Source organism: Ambystoma mexicanum, chromosome 8 (assembly GCF_040938575.1).
Source record: "Ambystoma mexicanum isolate Mex_15411 chromosome 8, UKY_AmexF1_1, whole genome shotgun sequence".
NCBI lineage: Eukaryota > Metazoa > Chordata > Amphibia > Caudata > Ambystomatidae > Ambystoma > Ambystoma mexicanum.
In genome coordinates, this window is record NC_090929.1 from 1,712,425,567 (window position 1) to 1,712,447,001 (window position 21,435).

Sequence of the window (21,435 nt, forward strand, 5' to 3'; positions counted from 1 at the left end):
GAACTGGGCTGCTTACTAAAGATGCACAATCCATCTTAAATAGTAGACTAATCCATGAGCTACATGGGCAAAACACATCTGCTCCTGATGTCATGGAACAATTAACTCAACAAAATCTAAAATGTATGTCCTTAATGCCAACACTTGCAAACTGCACGGAATTCAATGAGACAATGTTAAAAAGAGAAATTCAACCTATACTGCATATCTCCTCCACAGACAAACTAGAAGTGCACGGCATGACACTTCCTATGTGTCAACAAGCAACTGCACAACTAAATAGTGTGATGCTGGAAATGCATTGGAGGGACAGGGTCTCCATATGCTTGTCCTTTATGCCTTTATCATGTTTGTTCTGTCTTGTTTTCCGCGCAGGACTTCATTAGGGACTCCTGGCGGTGCGGCTCTTCCTCTTTGTGGTCTTGGTGAACAGACCCTTGGGATACCCTTAGGGCATCAATGGGTAGGGGTACAACCCTGTACTCCTAGTGTATGTTATTGGGCACCTGTGTGTGGCCCACAGAGCAGGGTAGGGGCTGGTAGCAGCTCTGTGCTGACAGATGCTCTGAGAATCCTCCATTTTGGGATACCCAGGCTCTGCCATTCAAATCAGTTGATTCCCGATAGGAGACAAGATGGCCCCTGTGGCTTCTTGTTTTCTATTGCCTGTTACCTTGTTTTCCCAAAGTCCTGGGAAGCCCTGACACTGTCCCTACACCCTGACTGGCGGCTGTTGGGTGGAAGTTCCATATATGGTATTGTGGGGAAGTCCAGGCCAGACTGGCTGGAGCCTTCCCAATGACTGTATATTGTGGGCACACCCTTGGGGTGGGACCTGGGTGAATGGAGTGTATGACCAATATGCATTTCATGTTATGGGTGTCTGGTTTCTGGTATGTAACACAATGACTGAGACAGCCCTCCCAGAAACTGGTATGAATGCAGCGTGGAGTGCTGAATGGGAGAGTGCTTGTCTCAATCCACATTCATTGTTGCAAGTGTCTGGAAGGAGAAAAATGGCCTGCATGCACTGTGAGCCTGATTGGCTGCCTGCCTGCTGAAAGCCCTTCTAAATGATTGGTTGCCTGAGTGTGACCCAGCAGAATCAATGAGAGACCAAACAGTATATCCGGGGTCCTCACACTGATGGAAATTGTTCAGAAGTTGAAGTCGATACTTGATGCTTACTCTCGAAGCTGAGCCTGAAGAAGAAGGTTAACTGCTGTTTCCCTTTGACATAATCCGAACGCTGCTGTGCCTTCAAGAAACGGATCCAAGAGAGGTCCTGGCTAGGAGACCTCTTCCCGAGCTATGAGGGACCATCGTGCACCAGCTAATCTTTGCCAAAGCTCCCTGGAAGTCAGACCCTGAAAAGGCTACCGACATGAGAAAGGGGAAGTCCGCAGAATCCAAAGTGAAGCATCCGGACATCCAAGTCCATTGACGTCAGCCAGGGTTCACAGGTTTGCTATAACCGCTGGAAGCCCGTCAAAGTGTGTTGTCCAGAAGCGGGAACAACTTGACATCCTGCTGCTCAACGGCCAGAACCGCAACACTCCATTGCCTAAGACATTTGATCCAAGGACTCACTTGCTCATCATTGTCAACCGCTTTGTGCAGCTGGAGAAAGTCAAGGACGTTGAGGATGAGGAGAATCCGCTGGTGGGTTTCCCGCCACTCGAAGACCTCAAAGACACCACTGAAGATCCGACAACCAGCCGTGGTCATGTCCTGATTGCAGACACAAGATGCCAACAATCTGACGCCCTTGCTGGGCCAAAGTTCTTCATTGACTCTTTGCAGAAACGAACTATCGTCGTCGAGGTATACCGCACGCCTCATTTTCACAGGACGTTCACAATCTTTCGTCAACAAGCACCGTAAGGATCGAAGCTTCTTCCCCGACAACCACGTTCACCTTTTCTTCACTTGGAATCTGGACAACCAGTGGCTCCTCCTGTCACGGCACCTGCCCCCAGACACCAGGAACAGACCAACCAGCCCAGGGCATTGGCACCCATGGGGACCTTCAAGGTCCCAAAGGATCCCCTAAGATCCCCTTGGCACCAGTCTCATGCTGCCATCTCAAGTAAGGTAGGTTTCAAAGGGAGAAAACCATGTACAAACCAGTCTGAGGCAGGCTGAATGGACTACTTTACCAAGGCACTACTTGCTAGGGTGTGGTTGGAGGGACTACTTTACCTGGGAACTACTTTTTGAAGACTACATAAACCACGCCTTCAGTACAGAACACGCTTCGCGTTATTCTGCACTCCTGCAGCGTAACGCTCACTGTGTCTGCAAACTCCAGGCCTGTCTTCGTCCACGCTCCTCCCATCCTCTCGAGTTACCTGCAAGGAAGAAAGAGAGAGAACAGAACGGAACAGGACTCTTACCTGATGCTCCATCTCGTTTGTGCCGAGTCACAGCTTCTGCAGAGCTGCAAAGGAAAAGACACCAGGTTAGCAGCGCAACGCTAATACTTACCTGAAGGCTGCTCATAAGCACCGAGGGGAAACCTATAAGGAAGAGGCACAGGAGTGAGCTTTTGGCAACTTGAACTCTTAAGCAATCCATTCCTTGGAATAAAGACTTACCCATTGAGTCACAGTTGTATGGAACTCTGCAGGATCAGTGAAGTAACTAGATCCTTGAACTACTACGCACCCCTGCACACAGTCGCAGGATGGAGAGTCCGCCATTCATAACATACAGATGAGACATAGCAGAGGGGTGCAAGAAGAGGTCATGGGAGGCGGGAGTTGCCCTCATCTTTATTGTTGGGTAACATTTGGTTTAACCTTTTAGACAACCTGCCTTTGTGATGAAAAGGGAAATCAGAGGGGAATACAAGGAACCACTCAATACCGGACCATCCAGCTCCATTCGGCGCCCCTGTGGAGACCAGGTGAGCGTAACAGAACACAAAGCCTACAAAAAACCTCTACCTGGGAGCCATGGAAACCTCTGAAACCGATCACTTAGCCCAGCTTTTGGGGGAACTCAGATTGGAGGTGCATTCTGCTCGGCAAGAGACTAACGCTCTAAGAAGAGAACTGATTGTGGCAAAAGAGCGCACCAATGATTTAGCCCGGCAACTACTCCAAGCCCAGGCTGGCCACACACCGTTGCCAACAATGGGGGCATCAGTCCCAACTCAGTCAAGTAATCCAGTGCAAGTGGTCCTTCTGTGAGCCATACCTTTGGCTCCACCTGAACGCTTTGCGGGGGATCCTAAGAGGTTTGCGGTTTTTATGAACCAGTGCAGCCTATACTTCCTATGCAGGCAGGGGCCTTTCCGAACGATCAAGCAAAGGTGGCCTACGTTCTTTCATACCTCAGTGGCAGTGCTGCAGATTGGTCCACACCACTAGTTAATCAAGACGACCCCCTACTTCGAGACCCCCAGGGGTTTCAGCAAAACATGGAGAAGCTGTTTGCCACTCCCAAGGCCAAGCTTTGGATAACGAACTGCTGTCTCTTCGTCAAGGGAACCAAGATCTGTTAACTTATATTGCAAACTTTAACAGATTAGTGGTGGAAACCAGTTGGCCGGAAGACAAAAGGACCACGTTATTTCATCGTAGGCTGAGAGGCGAATTGAAAGATATCTGGGCTCAAGTGGTCATCCCACCTCGGGATTGTGCGGAATACATCGGCTTAGTGGTACAACTAGATCATAGACTGCAGAACCGGAAGGCAGACCGAGCTAGGATTGAGAATCGAGTGTTTGTGTATCTGAAGGATAACTCCGCCAAGACTACAGACACTTCTGAACCCATGCAAATTGGAGGTGTACGGGGGGCGCTATCTAAATCAGAAAGGGATAAGAGAAGACAACAACAATTGTGCCAATATTGCGGCACGTCAGGCCATTTCCTCCGAGATTGTCCAGTGAAACCACCCAAAAAGGCAGTCGGGGTTGCCGACAAGGTCAGCACCGAACCTGAGCCGGAAAACTACTCTGCCCGGCAAGCGTAGAGGTCCGCTTGTTGAGCGAGAAGAAGGACTCCCAGATCTCACATCTAGCCTTACCAATAATCCTCATTAGTCATCAGCACCTGTCTCGTATGCACGCAGTCAGAGTTTACATCGACAGTGGAGCCATAGGTAACTATATGGATCAAGAATTGGCTTCAAGGATGTGTCTATCTCTTGCCAAAAGGCAACAACCGATTTGGTCACCACCGTCGATGGAACAGAGATCTCTTCTGGTCCTGTAACACACTCGACGAGGGAGATGACGCTGTTGTGCCAAGACGGGCATAGAGGGACCATTGTGTTTGACTTAATCAAGGCCCCCCAATTTCAAGTAATTCTGGGTATGCCGTGGTTAGAAAAGCATAATCCTTGTATAGACTGGCGTGAGAACAGGTTGACCTTCACAGACGGTGCTCATACCTGCTATCCAGAAGAATCCCAGAGCAAGACAATTGCATCAGTCACAAGTCCAGCAAATCAGCTACCCCAGGAATACCAGGACTTTCAGGATGTTTTTCAGAAGGACCAAGCCAATACCTTAGCACCCCATAGACCATATGATTGCCATATCGACCTAATACCCGGAGCTCAGATCCCATGCAGTAGAATCTATGCCCTCACGGAACCTGAAAATCTTCATCTGAAACAATACTTAGATCAGTCCCTGGCTAACGGCTTCATTCGTCCATCCAAATCTCCTCTGGCCTCGCCCTTATTCTTTGTCCCTAAGAAGGAAGGAGACCTAAGGACTTGTATCGATTACCGCGCGTTAAAACAGGTGACAGTAAAAAACCGGTACCCCCTGCCTCTAATCCCAGAACTGCTGGACCAAGAAAAAGAAGCCCGAATTTACACTAAGTTGGATCTCAGAGGGGCATACCATCTCGTACAAGTTAAAAAGGGGGACGAATGGAAAACCGCTTTCCGCACTAAGTATGGGCTCTTTGAATATCAAGCTTTGTAACGCCCCAGCAGCGTTTCAATATTTTATGAACAATGTCCTTCGAGAGCTAATCGACGTTTGTGTCGTCGTTTATATTGACGATATCCTGGTGTACTCAGCGTCCGAGCAGGATCATGTGAAACATGTCCGCGCAGTACTTGAAAAACTTCGACAACATGAGCTGTATGCTAAGTTGGAAAAATGCTTCTTCCACGTTACAGAGGTCGAGTTTCTTGGTTTCATCCTAACTCCATGTGGTGTTCGTATGGGTTCGAAGAAGGTGGACGCTATCCTCAAATGGTCCTCTCCAACTTCAATCAAAGGAGTTCAGAGCATGCTTGGATTTGCAAACTTCTATCGCAGATTCATCCCAGGATTTTCCCATTTGGTGCATCCAATCACATCCTTATTACGAAAGAACAAATGCTTTAAGTGGTCGTATGAAGCAGAAAAAGCCTTCCAAGACTTAAAAAGAAAATTTACCACAGCTCCAGTCCTGAAACATCCTCGCTCAGATCTCCCGTACGTGGTAGAAATTGATGCTTCCAGTTTAGCTATGGGGCGGTTGTTTCTCAAAAGGATCCCGAGCGGGTCAACTGCACCCAGTGGCCTTTTGGTCACAGAAATTCACAGCACCAGAACTGAACTATGCTGTAACCGACAAAGAGCTTCTGGCCATCAAGGCAGCATTCAAAGCTTGGCGACATTATCTCCTAGGAGCCAGACACACCATTACAGTGATCACTGATCACTGAAATTTACAATACCTAAAGTCGGCCAAGGCTCAGTTCTCTCGTCAGCTCCGATGGGCATTATTTTTGCTGAATACGATTTCGTGATTACTTACCGACCTGCTTGCCGAAACGGCAAAGTTGATGCGCTGTCCCGCATAGGAATGGAAGAAGCATACTTGAATCTGGACCCTGTACCCATCATTCCAGGGGGGAGAATCATTGGAATTACTACTACACTGACCCTGGACGACATCCACAAGGACATTTCGCATCTCCTCGATTCCAAGACCTTAAGAGACTGGTCAGCCAAAAGCAAATATCATTTGGTTGCTAATCAATTACCTTATTTCCAAGGACGTCTCTACTTACCTAGTAAGGAACTTCAAAAACAGATCATCTCAAATTACCATGAGTCATTGGTGGAAGGCCACCCGGAAATTGCAAAAACCGAAGCCAAGATCAAGAGACATTTTTGGTGGCCGACTTGGCGTAAGGACATCAAACAATTTGTGCTTTCATGCGGCATTTGTGCTCAGAACAAGGCCCATAAAAAGAAACCATCTGGTCTACGTCAACCTCTAGATATTCCACCTACACCCTGGCATACTTTATCTCTTGACTTTATCACAGATTTACCTCCCTGTAACGGCTTCAACACCATATTAGTGGTGGTAGACTTATTTTCTAAAATGGCCATTTTATTCCATTAAAGGGTTTGCCCTCCGCTTCAATATTGGCAAAGGAATTCCTGGAACAGATTGTCTGAATACATGGATTCCCCTCCATCTTAGTCTCAGATCAGGGCAGTCAGTTTATCTCACAATTTTGGAGAAAATGTTGTCAGTTGGCCCAAATTGACTTTCAACCAGCCACCATCCTCAAACGGATGGTCAAACCAAGAGAACCAACCAAACTTTGAAGCAATACCTAAGATGCATGTTGCATTAAACAGAAAGCAATTGGAAGGACATTTTATGGATAACCGAGTATGCCTACAATAACTCTTTGCATTCCAGCACGGGGCAAACTCCATTCTATACTACATATGGAATACATCCACGAACCTCAGAACTCGACCCACCTCAACATCTGGAAATGCCTGCTGTGAGCAGTCTACACACAACCATTACTCAAGCTTTCAAGAGGGCAACAGAACATTTAAAACAAGCTAAAGAAAGATATAAGAAATCTGCAGACGAACATAGGAGTGAAGCTCCAAAACACCAGGTTGGAGATGAGGTTTGGTTAGCCTCAAGACATATACCACTAAAAGGAACCCACACATTTAATCCCATGTATTTAGGACCATACACCATCAAGGCCATCATCAACCCTGTGCCAGTAAAACTGGAACTACCTCCAAACATGCAAGTCCACCCCGTATTCCACGTTTCCCTTTTGAAACCAGTGCAACCAGGGACTCAGATAACGAAACCACCAAGACCCATTTTGGTAGATGGTGAACCAGAATTCGAGGTGAAAGACATTCTGGACTCAAAGTGGGTCAAATCAAAACTTGTCTATCTAGTTGATTGGAAAGGCTATGGCCCCCAAGAAAGGTCCTGGGAGCCAAGAGACTTTGTTCATGTGCCACGCCTAGTAAACCGTTTTCATCGAAACTACCCAACCAAACCCGGACCAGTGGGACAAACCACCTTGGGAGGGGCCTTGGGGGGGGAGTGCTGTCACGGCACCTGCCCCCAGACACCAGGAACAGACCAACCAGCCCAGGGCATTGGCACCCATGGGGACCTTCAAGGTCCCAAAGGATCCCCTAAGGGATTCCTGGACTTGGTCCTGGCGCCGTTGGAGCCAGGCCCATACTGCCATCTCAAGTAAGGCAGGTTTCAAAGGGAGACAACCACGTACAGACCAGTCTGAGGCAGGCTGAAGGGACTACTTTACCAAGGGACTACTTTCTAGGGTGTGGTTGGAGGGACTATATAAACCATGCCTTCAGTACAGAACACGCTTCGTGTTATTCTGCACTCCTGCAGTGTAACGCTCACCGTGTCTGCAAACTCCAGGCCTGTATTCAGCCACGCCCGTCCCGTCCTCTCGAGTTACCTGCAAGGAAGAATGAGAGAGAAGAGAACAGAACAAGACTCTTACCTGATGCTCCATTTCGGTTGCACCGAGTCACCGCTTCTGCAGAGCTGCAAAGGAAAAGACAGCAGGTTAGCAGCGAAACACTAATACTTACCTGAAGGCTGCTCATTCCAGTGATCCATAGAAGCACCATTACCCGATCACCGCTCCATCATCCGATCGCTGCTCCGGAGCTGCCGCATCTGCAGGAAAACAAAAGAAGACATCAGGTTAGCCGCATAGTGGGGAAAAGACTCACTCAGACTTTAAAATCTTGCGCAGTGCCGCTACTCACCTGAAGGCAGCCTTCCTCGCGGCCCCGCAGGACATCAACATGCACTCTCCGCCTTGGATATACCGCACCTGCATAATACAAGAACAGCAGGTTAGGTGCGCAGAGAACCAATACTGTGTGGAAAGATATTTGCATAACGCTGCGGCAAGACCTACCTTGGAAGCCAGCTACCATTTCCAGAAGGGACCCGCTCCATATTAAGCACAGAGGGGAAACCTGTAAGGAAGAGGTACAGGAGTGAACTTTTGGCAACTTGAACTCTTAAGCAATCCATACCTTGGAATACAGACTTACCAATTGAGTCGCAGTTGTCTGGAACTCTGCAGGATCAGTGAAGTAACTAGATCTTTGAACTACTACGCACCCCTGCACACAGTCGCAGGATGGAGTGTCCGCCATTCATAACATACAGGTGAGACATATCAGAGGGGTGAAAGAAGAGGTCATGGGAGACGGGAGTTACCCTCATCTTTATTGTTGGGTAACAGTTGGTTTAACCTTTTAGACAACTTGTCTTTGTGACGAAAAGGGGAATCAGAGGGAATACAAAGAACCACTCAATACCGGACCGCCCAGCTACGTTTGGTGCCCCCGTGGTGACCAGGTGAGCGTAACACCTCCCTTAAAGTGAGTTCACTCAAGAAGGGCCCGTCAACGTCTCATCAAAGAACTCTACGTAACCAGGTACATTGGGGTTGTAGAACCTTTAGAAGGAATCAAGACTATATTAAGCATATCTGGACTGGGCTTGTCAATACACTGTATTTACAGGTTGCCCAGCTGGGGGATCCTCACACAGAACTATCTCTAGGTACACGGGAGACTGTTCTGCCATTGCTTGATTTCATTTGCTTTCTTTCTGTGATCTATCGTTGATTCATCTTTCAAACTGATTTGTATGCCATTTGAACTGTTAGCAGTTGTTGCATTTCAAAGGAATTGATAGTTAAGGGTGGTACCATGTAGACCTGTATATATTTGCCATTATGGTATTGCCTGAGAGCAAAGTTTGTTATTGTGATTGTGTACATAACTTTGAACCTTATTTATATAAAAACTGTGTTATTACTAACATAGGGTGTGGACATTCCTTTGTGTGTGCTTGGGAAGTACACTGTACTTAAGAACCAGCCCATATCACCTCCTGAGAGCTTACGCCTTGATTGCTTGTCCACGTTTTACCAAATAGAGAATCTTGGCTGGGATGCTCTGTGCTTCGACTCTGCCATATAGAGAGCGGGAGTACAGATAAACCCATCCAGTCTTTACTAATAGCTTAGAAAAATGTATCCCCAACACAGCCGGATTGGAGAAAATATTTACTTTGTATCTGAACTCGAGAATAGTTCTAAAACGTAAACTTGTAGTAGAACAAGGCTTAGTCAATGGAGTAATTGGTACAGTTGTGGGCTTCCAAACATATCCGCATGAAAACAACATTCAGTTTGTCAATATCCACTTTGACAAACTTGGAGAAGTTAAAAATATTGGGGGGGGCAACAGGACGTTTCTTTCTTTTCAAAGACATGTTCAGACGCAGAGAGATATTTTCTCAGTATCTTGCATATGCTGTCACTATTCACAAATCACCAGGTCTAACCCTAGATCAAGCATTGATTGCCTTTGCGAGTACAGTATTTAAAGAAGGCATGAGTTACGTAGCACTTTCACTTCTGTGTACACTCAATGGTCTATTCATAGTTAACTTTGATGCAAACAAAGGCAATGCTGACATTTCTTGCATCCTGAAATACAACAGGCCATGGGCACTATATAGCCCCCATCTAGATATGTACCCTGTACCTCAAAAAAGAAACCTTATAAAAGACAAATATTAGAACCAAAAGCTATAGCAGATTTCCCAACAATACCACTAAAAAACAACAACCAACTTCTTCTGCATCAAACAATACAACCACAAAACTATCTGGTACAAAATCAACTATGCATCCATCAGAAAAGAAACACACACATCTCTCTTCTCCAGAAACAACTGCAGGCCCATTAAATGATTCAAAAACAGAACTCTCTGGTCCATTTAAATCAGAAACGCAACTGGAGTAAATTGTTATGGTAATGTGACAATGACTCTTCTCTTTCAATTGCCATCAATTGTTCAGAACATTTACTTAAACGGCTCGGACCAGTTGTGTTTGCAAATGCTCATCCTTCACAGAAATGCCACAAATAATTCTGACAACACTTACAGTGTCTGAGGTATAAGGCAAGAATTGGACTACTGTGCATGAATGGTAAAGTTTACCATAAACACACAAGAACATCCACAATAATTCCTAATGTACTTACTACAAGTACTGGAAACCAAACACATCCCTGTAAATGAACTCTTCCAGATTTCGTACACGTGGAAACATACATTCACTCCCTGAAATCATGTTTCACAAGACCACATCCCTAATGAATGATTTGTGTATCTACGCACACCAAATTGTGAATCTATTCCATTTCAACAGCTTCTGCGGAATGCAAATCATGACATATTATGCCCTGTTTGCAATTCAGACAATCGTTCCAGCATGCAAATAAACTCACATGACCAAAATGTTATACTAATGCTTATAAGGTACAATGCAGATGGTACCAAAAATAACTGTAAGCTGACTGGCTTCACACATGGGCAAGTAATTCTTGGAAAGAAAACCTTCACAACAGTAGGTATAATATACCACTCTGGTGCCGCAACCACTTCAGGTCACTACACTGCATATGTAAAAAGAAATAAGTGTTTGGCTTGAATGTAATGATTCCTCTGTTACTCCAAAACATAGGTTACCAGTAAATGTAACAAATGTCTCCTTAATATTCCTTCAACCCAAAATTAGTCACTAAACTATAGCACAATTAACAGTTGGAATATGCCAGCCGGTATCTAACTACTTCAAGCATTCCCTTAAGCACAACATACTTCAAACAAACATAATATCACCCTTACACTCACGTAACTTTAATCTGTTTTTTTTTATCCAGCACAGAATATTTTCCCAATGACTCAATGATTACGTAATGTCAGAACAACAGCAGTGTGTCATACACTAATGTTGCATCAAACATAGTACTTAAAATGTACTGTTTATGAGTATCTAAAAAAGAAAATGTATATTTAAAAGGGTATACCACTACAGCTTTTGAACTATCGTGCTTAACCAATTATACTGTTCTTTTGTTCCTCGGAAAAGAAACCAGAGATTGCAGCTTCATGACGCTACAACACTAAGTAGCCACAGCAATTATAATCAACTACATATTCTGTAAGCACAATCCTCAATTGTACTACAATCATAAGTACCATATACAGTTCAATTACATCACTCCTCCATATTGCAAACACGTAGTACTCCCACTACATTACCTACAATTACTCTACACATATTGCAACTATGGTGATTCTGGCGATACTGCTACTACATTACCTATAATTATTAAACACATATTACTACTGAGGTGGTTGTGCCCAGTGCACATATTCTTGTGGCCATGGCCTGCGGCTATGGCCCCCAGAATTTGCTCACTGTCCACAATACAATAAACTATATAACAAGTATGTACCATACACCGTCAACTAATAAAAGTCACTCTGACCCCCTGCAATCAAAATGATGTCCGTGGACATCAAAATTGACCACGGAACTGGCTGCATTTCCAGACCCTTTTTTCCACCTATAAAAACAGCTCTGAATTACCTTCATTCCACTTCCCTACCATTTCTATGCCCTCTTCCAGCCATCAAATAACCCCAAATGTCTTTTCCAAGCTGTCCGTTCACAGCGTTGTCCGCGAACTACTGCAGTGCCTGCAGGCAGCTATGACACCTTCCCAGCCTTCTTCAACCTAAAAGAACAACCCATATCATCTTTTTTCCCCACCCTTCCCAGCCCCTCTGTCTACTACCAAATGACCCGAAATTTGTTTTCCATACTTTTTCCCCACTGCACTGTCCATGGTCGGCTACGTCCGTCCGCGGATTCAACATTGTGGGCGCTTCCATAAATATGACACACCTCACGCTCTTCAGCACCCAATCAGCAGGCACACCCGATGTCCGCAGACCTCACATCGTCCATTTGGCCCAATCGGAAGCCTGTCTGTGGACCAAATAGGAAAGTAAGTCAGCGGACTGAACCCAGATAATACTAATTTGTTTTGACCTCCTTTTTGGTCATTTAAAAAATAACCACTGGATGGATTTACACCAAATTTAGAAAAAAAAGCAATCTTTTGGGACCACACCACTGACCCTGTGGCCAATTTGGTGAAAATCCGTCCAGTGGTTTGGGCTGTAGACATGAGCAAAAAATGTTTTCCATTGTGTCGATGGGAAAAAACGAAAATTCCGCAACCCCCATATAACTTTGCTCCACCTTGACGAAACCTTACCAAACTTTTTAGGATCGATCTTACGGGACAATATACTTTTTGTGCAATGTCTGGTGAGGATTCGTCCAGGGGGGCATGAAGTTATAAGCCACCCAAAAAGTGCTCTTCCTATGGGTTGATTAACTTAACCATAACTACAGGGCTGCTACCGCAGGCCCTGTAATAAAGCCAATCTCTTTTTTTATTATGGAGGGTTAAATTTCATAGTGTGCGCTTTACAAATGATTACATAGGCACAGTGAGGTAGAATCTTTCGCCCCAGATCACAAACTTAAGTTAAATAGTGAAGGCAGGGATTGAACCACGTCTGCTATTTTAGCCTTTCTCGTCTCTGTTTGGTAGACATATGTATATATATGTGGCTGTCAAAAGCTTGAAAAACACACAGCTCACATATAAAGCCAAAGTGACAAACACACACATACTTATTGAGCATATGAGCAAAGAGTGTGACGGCACATGTGTGTTTCCAGTCAGGCTGGGAAGCTACAGGAGCTATAAAAATAGGCTCTTCATATCAGAATTCCCATCCCAAATTAAAAGACAAATAACAAAGCAAGCCGTGTGATAAGTCATTTATCTACTTAAGTCGAGTGGGAGGATATGTCGGTGACCAAGGTATCTTGAAGAGTACATAGCATACTAGGAGGAAGAAAGTTCTGGAAGAAAGGGGGGTATGTGGTGACATGAAGGAATGGAGAATGTGGAAGACTGGAGCAGAAGGGGATGATGGTTGGTGAATGGAGAGATGGAGAGGACAGTGAGTGATGGCCCGGCTCTCTTATAGAGATATCGCTATGTTCCTGTAACCAATCAATGTAAAGTACTCTTACCTGAACACAGTGTGTTCATCGCTAGAATTTGGCCATAGTAGGTAAGCACCTACTTTTAACATCACAAGCACTGTTAGCACAAAGACTGGCAGTGGCTCAAGGCGCATCATCACAAGGATCCACTCTCCAGCCATTAGCCACACAGAAAGATGTGGTTTCTCTTTTGATAATTCACTGCCAACCATAGCTTTATTTCATACATAGCCACCAATGTGACTGGCTCCAGGAGATGGTTGTGTTGTTCCTATCCTTTAACACAGTGTTGTGCGCTAGAAAACACGGATTGTACTCTGGAGTGTTTCCTTTAAAAGGAGTGAGGCAGTGAATCACAATTCGAGGGCAACAGAATCCCTCTATTCTCTGCTGTTCACCTGCCCTTAGATAGATTCCCCAATCTCTTCTGCAGCCGTTCTGTCTGTGCCATGCAAATGCTTGCTCCTGCTCGTGCATGGTAGAGGTGGATACAATTTATTTCAATAGCTTCAATAAGAGTGTCACGTGCACCAATGGGCTACACAAACCCCAACTGGGGGCAGGAAGTTATGTGGGCAAGTAGTCCAGTTTTGGGCTATTATTGGACTCCTTTGTGGGAGATATGCTATGGGTGTCCTTGCATCTGTTTTTGTGGGACAATCTCCCTTCACAAAGATGCTTACATTGCAGTTTGTGTCTTTTCTTGGGAGCTCTGATGGGTGCGTCCATTTGTCGCCGCAGATTTCAACTTTGACAAAGAGAAACTTGCTGGTGCAACATTTTAAAACTCTGAAATGAATGTTTACAATGTTCATATTTACTTTCTTTCCTGCAGACACCATAGAGTTGTGTACCCTGGTCTCATCCAGTGCATTCCAGTGTTGTGTGCTGTGCTGTGCTGTGCAGTGCTTTGAGAGCGTCACACACTCCAAAGAAGGTGCATTATATCATGATCGTCATAGGTCACTCACGGAATCATATCAGGTCAAAGGTCAATGTGGAATTTAAACAGCCAATCCATTCTGAAAATGCCCATTACTGATAGAGGGGAACCTGGACGTGCAGTCCTGGTCTCGCCTGGCATCAGGTGGCAGAGAGTTCCACATGTTACACTTGGCCATGCGGAAAGCACCCCCTGTATGAAAGGATGACCATAGGGTGGGGTGGGTGATTGGCAGCATCCCGCCCACTGACCGGGTCTTCAGCTAGAGACCACAGTACCACACTCATAGGCCAGGACTGCAACTCTCTGGTCAGCCAGCGAAGGGTGTGTTAGGACTATCGGTGCAGCTACACACGTGGTGTGCAGTAACTTGTGGCGACCGTCAATTCGTGGAAACTCAACATTCAGAGGCCCTTCAAACACATCTATAGGACATAGGATCTTCCTAGACCAGCCTTCAGGGGCAGTCAGACCCCCTGTCACCCCCTCCCCTCGTGCCACTGACAGAAGGAAGATCGGGGCATTGCGAGAAATGAACAGGCCGAGCATGGAAGACCCCGTCTGAGGACCCCACCAGGGGCTCAGAGTCCTGCCTGGGAGGTCTGCAAGCATCCATCAGGAATAGCTAAAAGAAGGAGGACTGGGAATGGACAGACCTGGCCAGTGTGACATGGGGGACAGAGATCTGGGGCGCACATCCGGTGCCCATGGACCACACCAATACAACGCAGGAACTCACCACCTCGTAGGCCTTCTCGTATCCGTCAGGGTTGATGGAAGGCAGGAAGTGGATCCTGGTCTCCCGGACCAGGTGCTGGATGCGGGGATTTCCCGCCAGGTACTCCAGGCACATGAACTGCATCAGCTGGAGCAGGAGCTCTCGACCAATCACCTCATTCCCATGAGCACCAGCCAGATACCGGAACTCCGGCTCCCCTGCGGAGAAGGAAGCAGAAGACATTTCAGTACTCTGCCGCTGGTGGGGGGTGTGGCACCCAAGGTGGCGGCATAGTTTGCAAGTCTCTCAGAAAAGGAATAATTCTCTAAAATATGGGCACTTCTTCTTAAATGTAGACCATTCTAAACCTCTATTTGGCATTAGCTAGTAAATGAGTTTTGTGTCGCTGGGCTCCCGAAAACCAACGGCTGGCGAATGACTGTTACCAGGTGACTGGAGCCCTCGTGTGTGAAGCGACACAGCATCTGTACTTCGTGAGGTGGGCCCTCTTCAGTCAGCTTGGGTTCTCCAGGGAACCGTGGTCTATCAAGGGAGTGCGAGGAGACTTGGAAGCCTCCCTCACTACCCCGGAGGGGGAGAAACAGCAGAGCACTGGCAAGTACTGCCCAAACGAGCTGCCGTCCCTCACTGGTGTAAATCTCTGTTATCAGCTGATCAGCTACTCCTGCTATTGTATGTCACCCCCCTTCCCTGTTGACCCAGAGGCCTATTCAACACTGGCATCCGGTGGCCAAACACATGATTACGCCCTAGCCTTTTTATTCTGCTGATTCTCCAGAACCTATTCACAACTCATCACATATTTTACCAAAATAGGGCTAAAAAAACTAAAACTGTAACTGCACTGGAAAAATCCGCATTTAATTCCTGTTTGGAAAAAATCCTAGAAGAACTCCACATTACACTGACGCTCTTCCAATATCCAAGACGAAAATAAAGGCTTCAAACAAGAAATTAAAATGTTTTCTGGAAGATTGGATGAAACAGAGGAAAGGATTTCTTTTGTTGAAGAAAGGATGGAATGCCTCGAATTTATGCAACAAAAAATCCTACAACTTGAACTTGACAACATAGATTTGGAAGATAGAAATCGGAGAGACAACCTCCGCTTTTATGGGATCCTGGAGAACATTGAAGCTGATGACCCCATACTTTTCCTAACCAAATGGATCCCTTCTGCATTAGGAATTACTCTTTGACCCCCACTGAATTACAACGTGCGCACCAAATAAGGCCTTGATCTGCTACTAAAAAGTCTATGCTCAGACCTCTCATTGCTTGCTTTCTAGGACATCAGCAAGCGTGCCAAATGTTGCAAGCTGAAAGGGAAAACTATCCTCTTCTTTTCCAAGGACGTAAGATCTTCATTTCCCCAGATTTCTCCAAATCTACCCAAATCAAAAGGAAGAAATTACTCGATATGAGACCTCTGATGAAGACCCTTGGTATTAGATACGACCTGCTTGAACCGGCGAAAATGATCATTACCATACCAGATGGACCAACCATAGAATTCACGGAACCCAGTGATCTCTACAACATGCTTCAATCTCCCAAGTACTTGATTTCTTCCTCGACCGTAAATCTATGTCCAATTTTATTAATTCCAATCCGCAACAATTTTCTCAATCTAATACATAACCTCAATTTGATTGACTCTTGGTGCTTCTGCCATCCTGATACTATAGACTTCACGTTCTATGCTCCTCCTCATCACTCTTTCTCTAGATTAGACTACCCTTTGCTTGCCCCAGCCATTTTAGAATCTAATATTGGACCCATAGCTATCTCTGATCATGCCCCCGTCTCTACTCTCCTTGAATGGGCAACTATTGAAAATGTTCCCCAAGATACAAATTCAACTCATTCCTCCTCAAGGATAAAACTTTCATTGAAAAACAAATGCTTTTATTGATGATGACTTCCTTCTTAACCGACCTGAGCATACTTCTATCTACCATAATTGGTATGCCTTCAAAATCACCCTTCGGGCTTTGTTATTCAATTCTCTGCAACCAAAAAATCTATTCACAACACATTATTAACCTTCATGAAAGACCTTGAAAGATCATATTATGCCAATCCGGATCCCATTATTGCAAAAAACATTACGAAGAAGCGCGTTGAATTCAATAAATTGTGCACTGACAAGGCTGCCAACTCCATTCTTCGCATTTAATCCAAATGTTATGCTGAATCCCACAAAACCAGGAGAATGTTGGCATCATATTTAAAAAGGAAAAAAGAAAAATCACTCATCACATACATTACTTCCTCTGATGGCAGCAGACTAACTAACCCAAAAGATGTAGATGGTGCCGTTCTGGACGCCCTCGCTACTCTATCTTCTTCCGAAACCCCTAGTAATGATTCTGAAATTCACCCTTTTCTCACGAAAAATAAGAAAAACCTTTCTGATCCTATAGATCTCTCTCCTCTTCTTGATTCACCCATATCCTTAACAGAAATCAAACAAGCTATCTTAGACCTCAAACCTAATAAAGCCCCTGGTCCTGATGGTTTTTCCACTGACTTTTATAAATCATTTATTGATTCCATCTCTCCAAAACGTTTACAATTATATAATAATTCTGTTAAAATTGGCCAGAGTCCAGGCTCCTTTGGAGAAACCTCCTTGCTTTGTTTCCTAAACCAGACAAATACCCCTCTCTAGTTAAAAATGATAGACCTATTTCTCTTATTAACTCCGACTCTGAAATACTCGCCAAACTTATAGCCAAACGGCTAGGAAAATATCTTCCTAAACTCATACACATCGATCAGTCAGGCTTCATAAAAGATAGATATGCATCCTCTAACACCAGACTACTTTTTAATATCCTATCCTAGTCTCAGAAATGTGATGACCCCTGGGCCCTTCTCGCTCTTAATGCGGAAAAAGCTTTTGATCGTGTATCCTGGCCATTTATGTTTCACTCCCTAAAATGGCATGGCTTTTCCTCTTTATCAATCTGATCTGAATTCTTTACTCCTCCCCCTCCACCCGATTCTTATCAATAATTCTCTTTCTCCCGCCTTTGAAGTTAAAAGAGGTACCTGCCAAGGATGCCCCCTATCGCCCTTATTATTTAATCTTGCATTAGAGCCCTATAAGAACTAATCCCAATGTCAAAGGTATTACCATGAGAAACACAGAAGTTAAATTATCTGCTTATGCTGACAATGTTTTACTTCATGTTTCAGACCCCGCCTCCTCCATGTAACACATGATATCCTCCATTAATAACTTCTGTCATCTCTGGAAATAAATTAAATCTTGATAAATCAGATCTTATGCCACTTACTAATTCATGCACTCAAATAATACCCCATTATTTGGTATGACTTGGCAATCTTCTCATATTAAATATCTAGGACTTCATATTTCTAAAGACATTAACACTACAATTTCTCTTAACACTAACCATTTAATGGACAAAGTTACAAAAATGATATTGGGATGTTTACCTCTCTTCCTATCCTGGTGGGGACGCTTGGAATCTATACAAATGATGATTAGCCTCATAATGTTTTACACTTTATCTATGATTCCCGTAGCAATTCCAACCAAATTATATTAAAAAGTGGATTCTCTACTCCTTAAATTCTTATGGAATCAGAAAACTCCTGGAATTGCCGTTAATAAATGAAGATTACCAAAACTCCTAGGAGGTGTAAAATTCCCCAACTTCCAAATATGTCATAAACCCGTTATCCTCAAGCAACTAATTGCTTTTAAACAATATGAAAATCATCTTAATGTAGCCCCTATTTGGATCAATTTAGAAGCAAATATCATAGCCCCATTCCCTCTCTTGCATTTCTTAACTACATCATCATGGCCTAATATTACCACGTTCCCATCTCTACATCTCTTCAAAATCATCTGGAATAAACTTTCTTCCAACTCTTTTATCGAAAATGAACTGGGAAATACATTTCTGGGGTTCAATAAATACTGCCCTAACAGATTCATAACTGAAGTCATGCATAGATGGCGCTCTTCTGGTGTCAAACTAGTTAAACACATATTTCATAAACTGGTACCAATCCCTTTGCACAACTTCAACAACTACAATTGAATATTCCTACGTCTGATCTTCCCCTTCATACTTCTCTTCTCAAATCATTAACCAAATCAGCAACTACTATTATTTAAAAATTCCCCTCCCCTCGACTAACATTTCTGATCAATAGTCCCTCTGTGAAAGCTGCCATGTTAGGTACATTCTTAAATGAACCCCCTTCTCCTAATTTGCTAAATTCTAGTCTTACTACACAATGGGAACTTGATTGGAACTCCCAACCCCCCCTGAGATGTGGAACGTCTATTGCTGCCAATCTAACTCAAACTAATTTCTTCTTCCTACATCGTGTATTTCTCATGCCCATGAGAATTGCAAAAATTGCTCCTAAATCATCTAATAACTGTTGCTCATGTCTTTCATCACACGCTGACTTTCTCCACGCAGTTTTTGATAGTAAATTTGTACATGCATTTTGGGGGTAAATGTGGATTTGTCTCAAAGAAAAAAATATTTTGAAAGAACCTATGTCTTTATGTAATATTATGACTGGTACTATTGTTAATCCCTACATGCAGCCGATTGAATCGCCTACCTTATTTAATGTATTCATTAGCATTGCTTACCATAATATTACTTTAAATTGGTAAAATGCCTCTAATTTGTCCTTCAATACTCGGTTGAACTCCATTTGCTCCATTTCACACTTTTACTGTAGATCATTTACATAAATTCACCAGAAAATTGAATGTTTTTATTCAATACCTCGATAATACTGAATAATGATGTTCAAACATGCAGCTTCAAAATTGCTATGCTTAAACATTATCAACCCCTTAATTGTATCTCCCCTGTTGTATCTTGTCCAGTCTGCCCCCCCCTACCTCTTAGTATCAACTTGCAATTTAACGGTTTTAGCCTATTATTGTATTAAACCTGTCATGCCATTGTTAATGGATGTAACTGACTTGCAAACCTACCAAATACAAAATGTACTTTATCTTATGCCTGTTTCAAATGTAAATGAACATGCTTAGTAAAAATTATTAAACAAAAAGAAAAAAAGAACTCTGCTGCTCGGGCTGCCACATGTAGACAGGTGCATGCACGCCAGAGTCGGGTGGCAGGGGATGGGGCGCCCTTCAGGGAAGACAGGCGCTCCTGCACACGATCTGCTGTATTCTCAGGCGGAGTGGCCCCGCTCGCCCTCACAATGCTTATGGTTGGCCACTGGGTGACGCCTGGGTGTGTGTGTGTGTGTGTGTTTGTGTGAGGTGTACTGAGGCTGCACACTCTGCATTGCATTATGCATCACGTTCCTTGGAAGCAAGCACACAACATCCATGTAGTCCTTCGGGTAACGCATGGCCATCATGTGTAAAAGCAGAAAGTTTATCAGAGCGCCCACACTGCTGCCGGCTGAACCGTGAACCGAGACCACTCAAGCGTGCAGTGTCAACAGCAAATCTGCCAGGAGGTGGCAATCATTTGCCAGACACCTTACCCCCTGCACCATTCTCATTCCCCAAACAGAACGTGAAAATGTCATGATTTGTGGTCCCCTACTCTGCAAACTATTTACATGAAACAATTTAAAGGGCGCTTAAAGAGCAGCCTGCTGATGCAGGTTCAAATCCCGGCAAGGCCAACTCAACCCTTCATCCTTCCGAGGTCGATAATTTGAGTACCACAATACCACACTCTGAGAATTTAGGCCCCGATTCATAGAAAAGTACGCATTTATCCAGCAATGCATGTGCGACAAGCACGACCCTGCGTGAGCCAGCCTGCAGAAGTTACACTGCGTACTCAGCGTATTCATGGAATCCCGCACACAAATGAACCGTATAGCCAAGTCACAGCCGGAACGCTCCCGACACGCCCCCACTGCCAGAAACAGCTACATTTGTGTGCTCCCCAGATGTGCATACATGCAGCCTGTAAACAGAACGTGGGGTCACCCGCAATCAGGCCTGAACCTTGGCGAGCCTGTGCAGGGTCCCCCACAACTGTCACTGGTACCCCGACAAAATGCGTACGATTAATCGTAACTCGGTTATCACTCGAGAAAATCTGCGTGCAAACCCCGTAAACCGTTCCTGCACCCCGCTACGCTGCATACGTGCACCCCTAACTACAATCGGGACCCCATCTGCGTGCATTCACCCCTAAATCTAACATGCAAACTCACTTCCAAAGTTGCAAATCCTCAGCGCATGTCTGTACGCCTGCTTTCGGATGGTGGAGTGATCGAGAAAGGTGCAAGGGCATTTCGCAGGCAAAAGGTTGTGCAGTCACATCCATGAATACGTTTTTTCATGCGCACTTGTGGGTGTGCCATGGACTGCCTGCATGCTGTCCCTCGTAATTCCCACTTTTTGGCTTGTTGTTCCCCATTTTCTGTGTTCCACCCACAAATCCGCCCTCTGCCTAGGCCTCGCCCATGCCCTACGCGGGGTCTCGCGCAAGGCACTCAGCCACAAGCA

The 21,435-nt window shown here is 44.7% G+C and overlaps 1 protein-coding gene across 1 annotated transcript in view; it reads right to left on the reverse strand.

Moving 5' to 3' along the window:
* CPXM2 (carboxypeptidase X, M14 family member 2) overlaps nt 1–21,435 on the reverse strand; it is a 597,080-nt gene that overhangs the window by 109,765 nt on the left and 465,880 nt on the right. Inside the window, exon 9 of the mRNA XM_069612029.1 lies at nt 14,925–15,121. Coding sequence (XP_069468130.1) covers nt 14,925–15,121 — 197 coding nt within the window. The remainder of the gene's footprint in view (nt 1–14,924; nt 15,122–21,435) is intronic.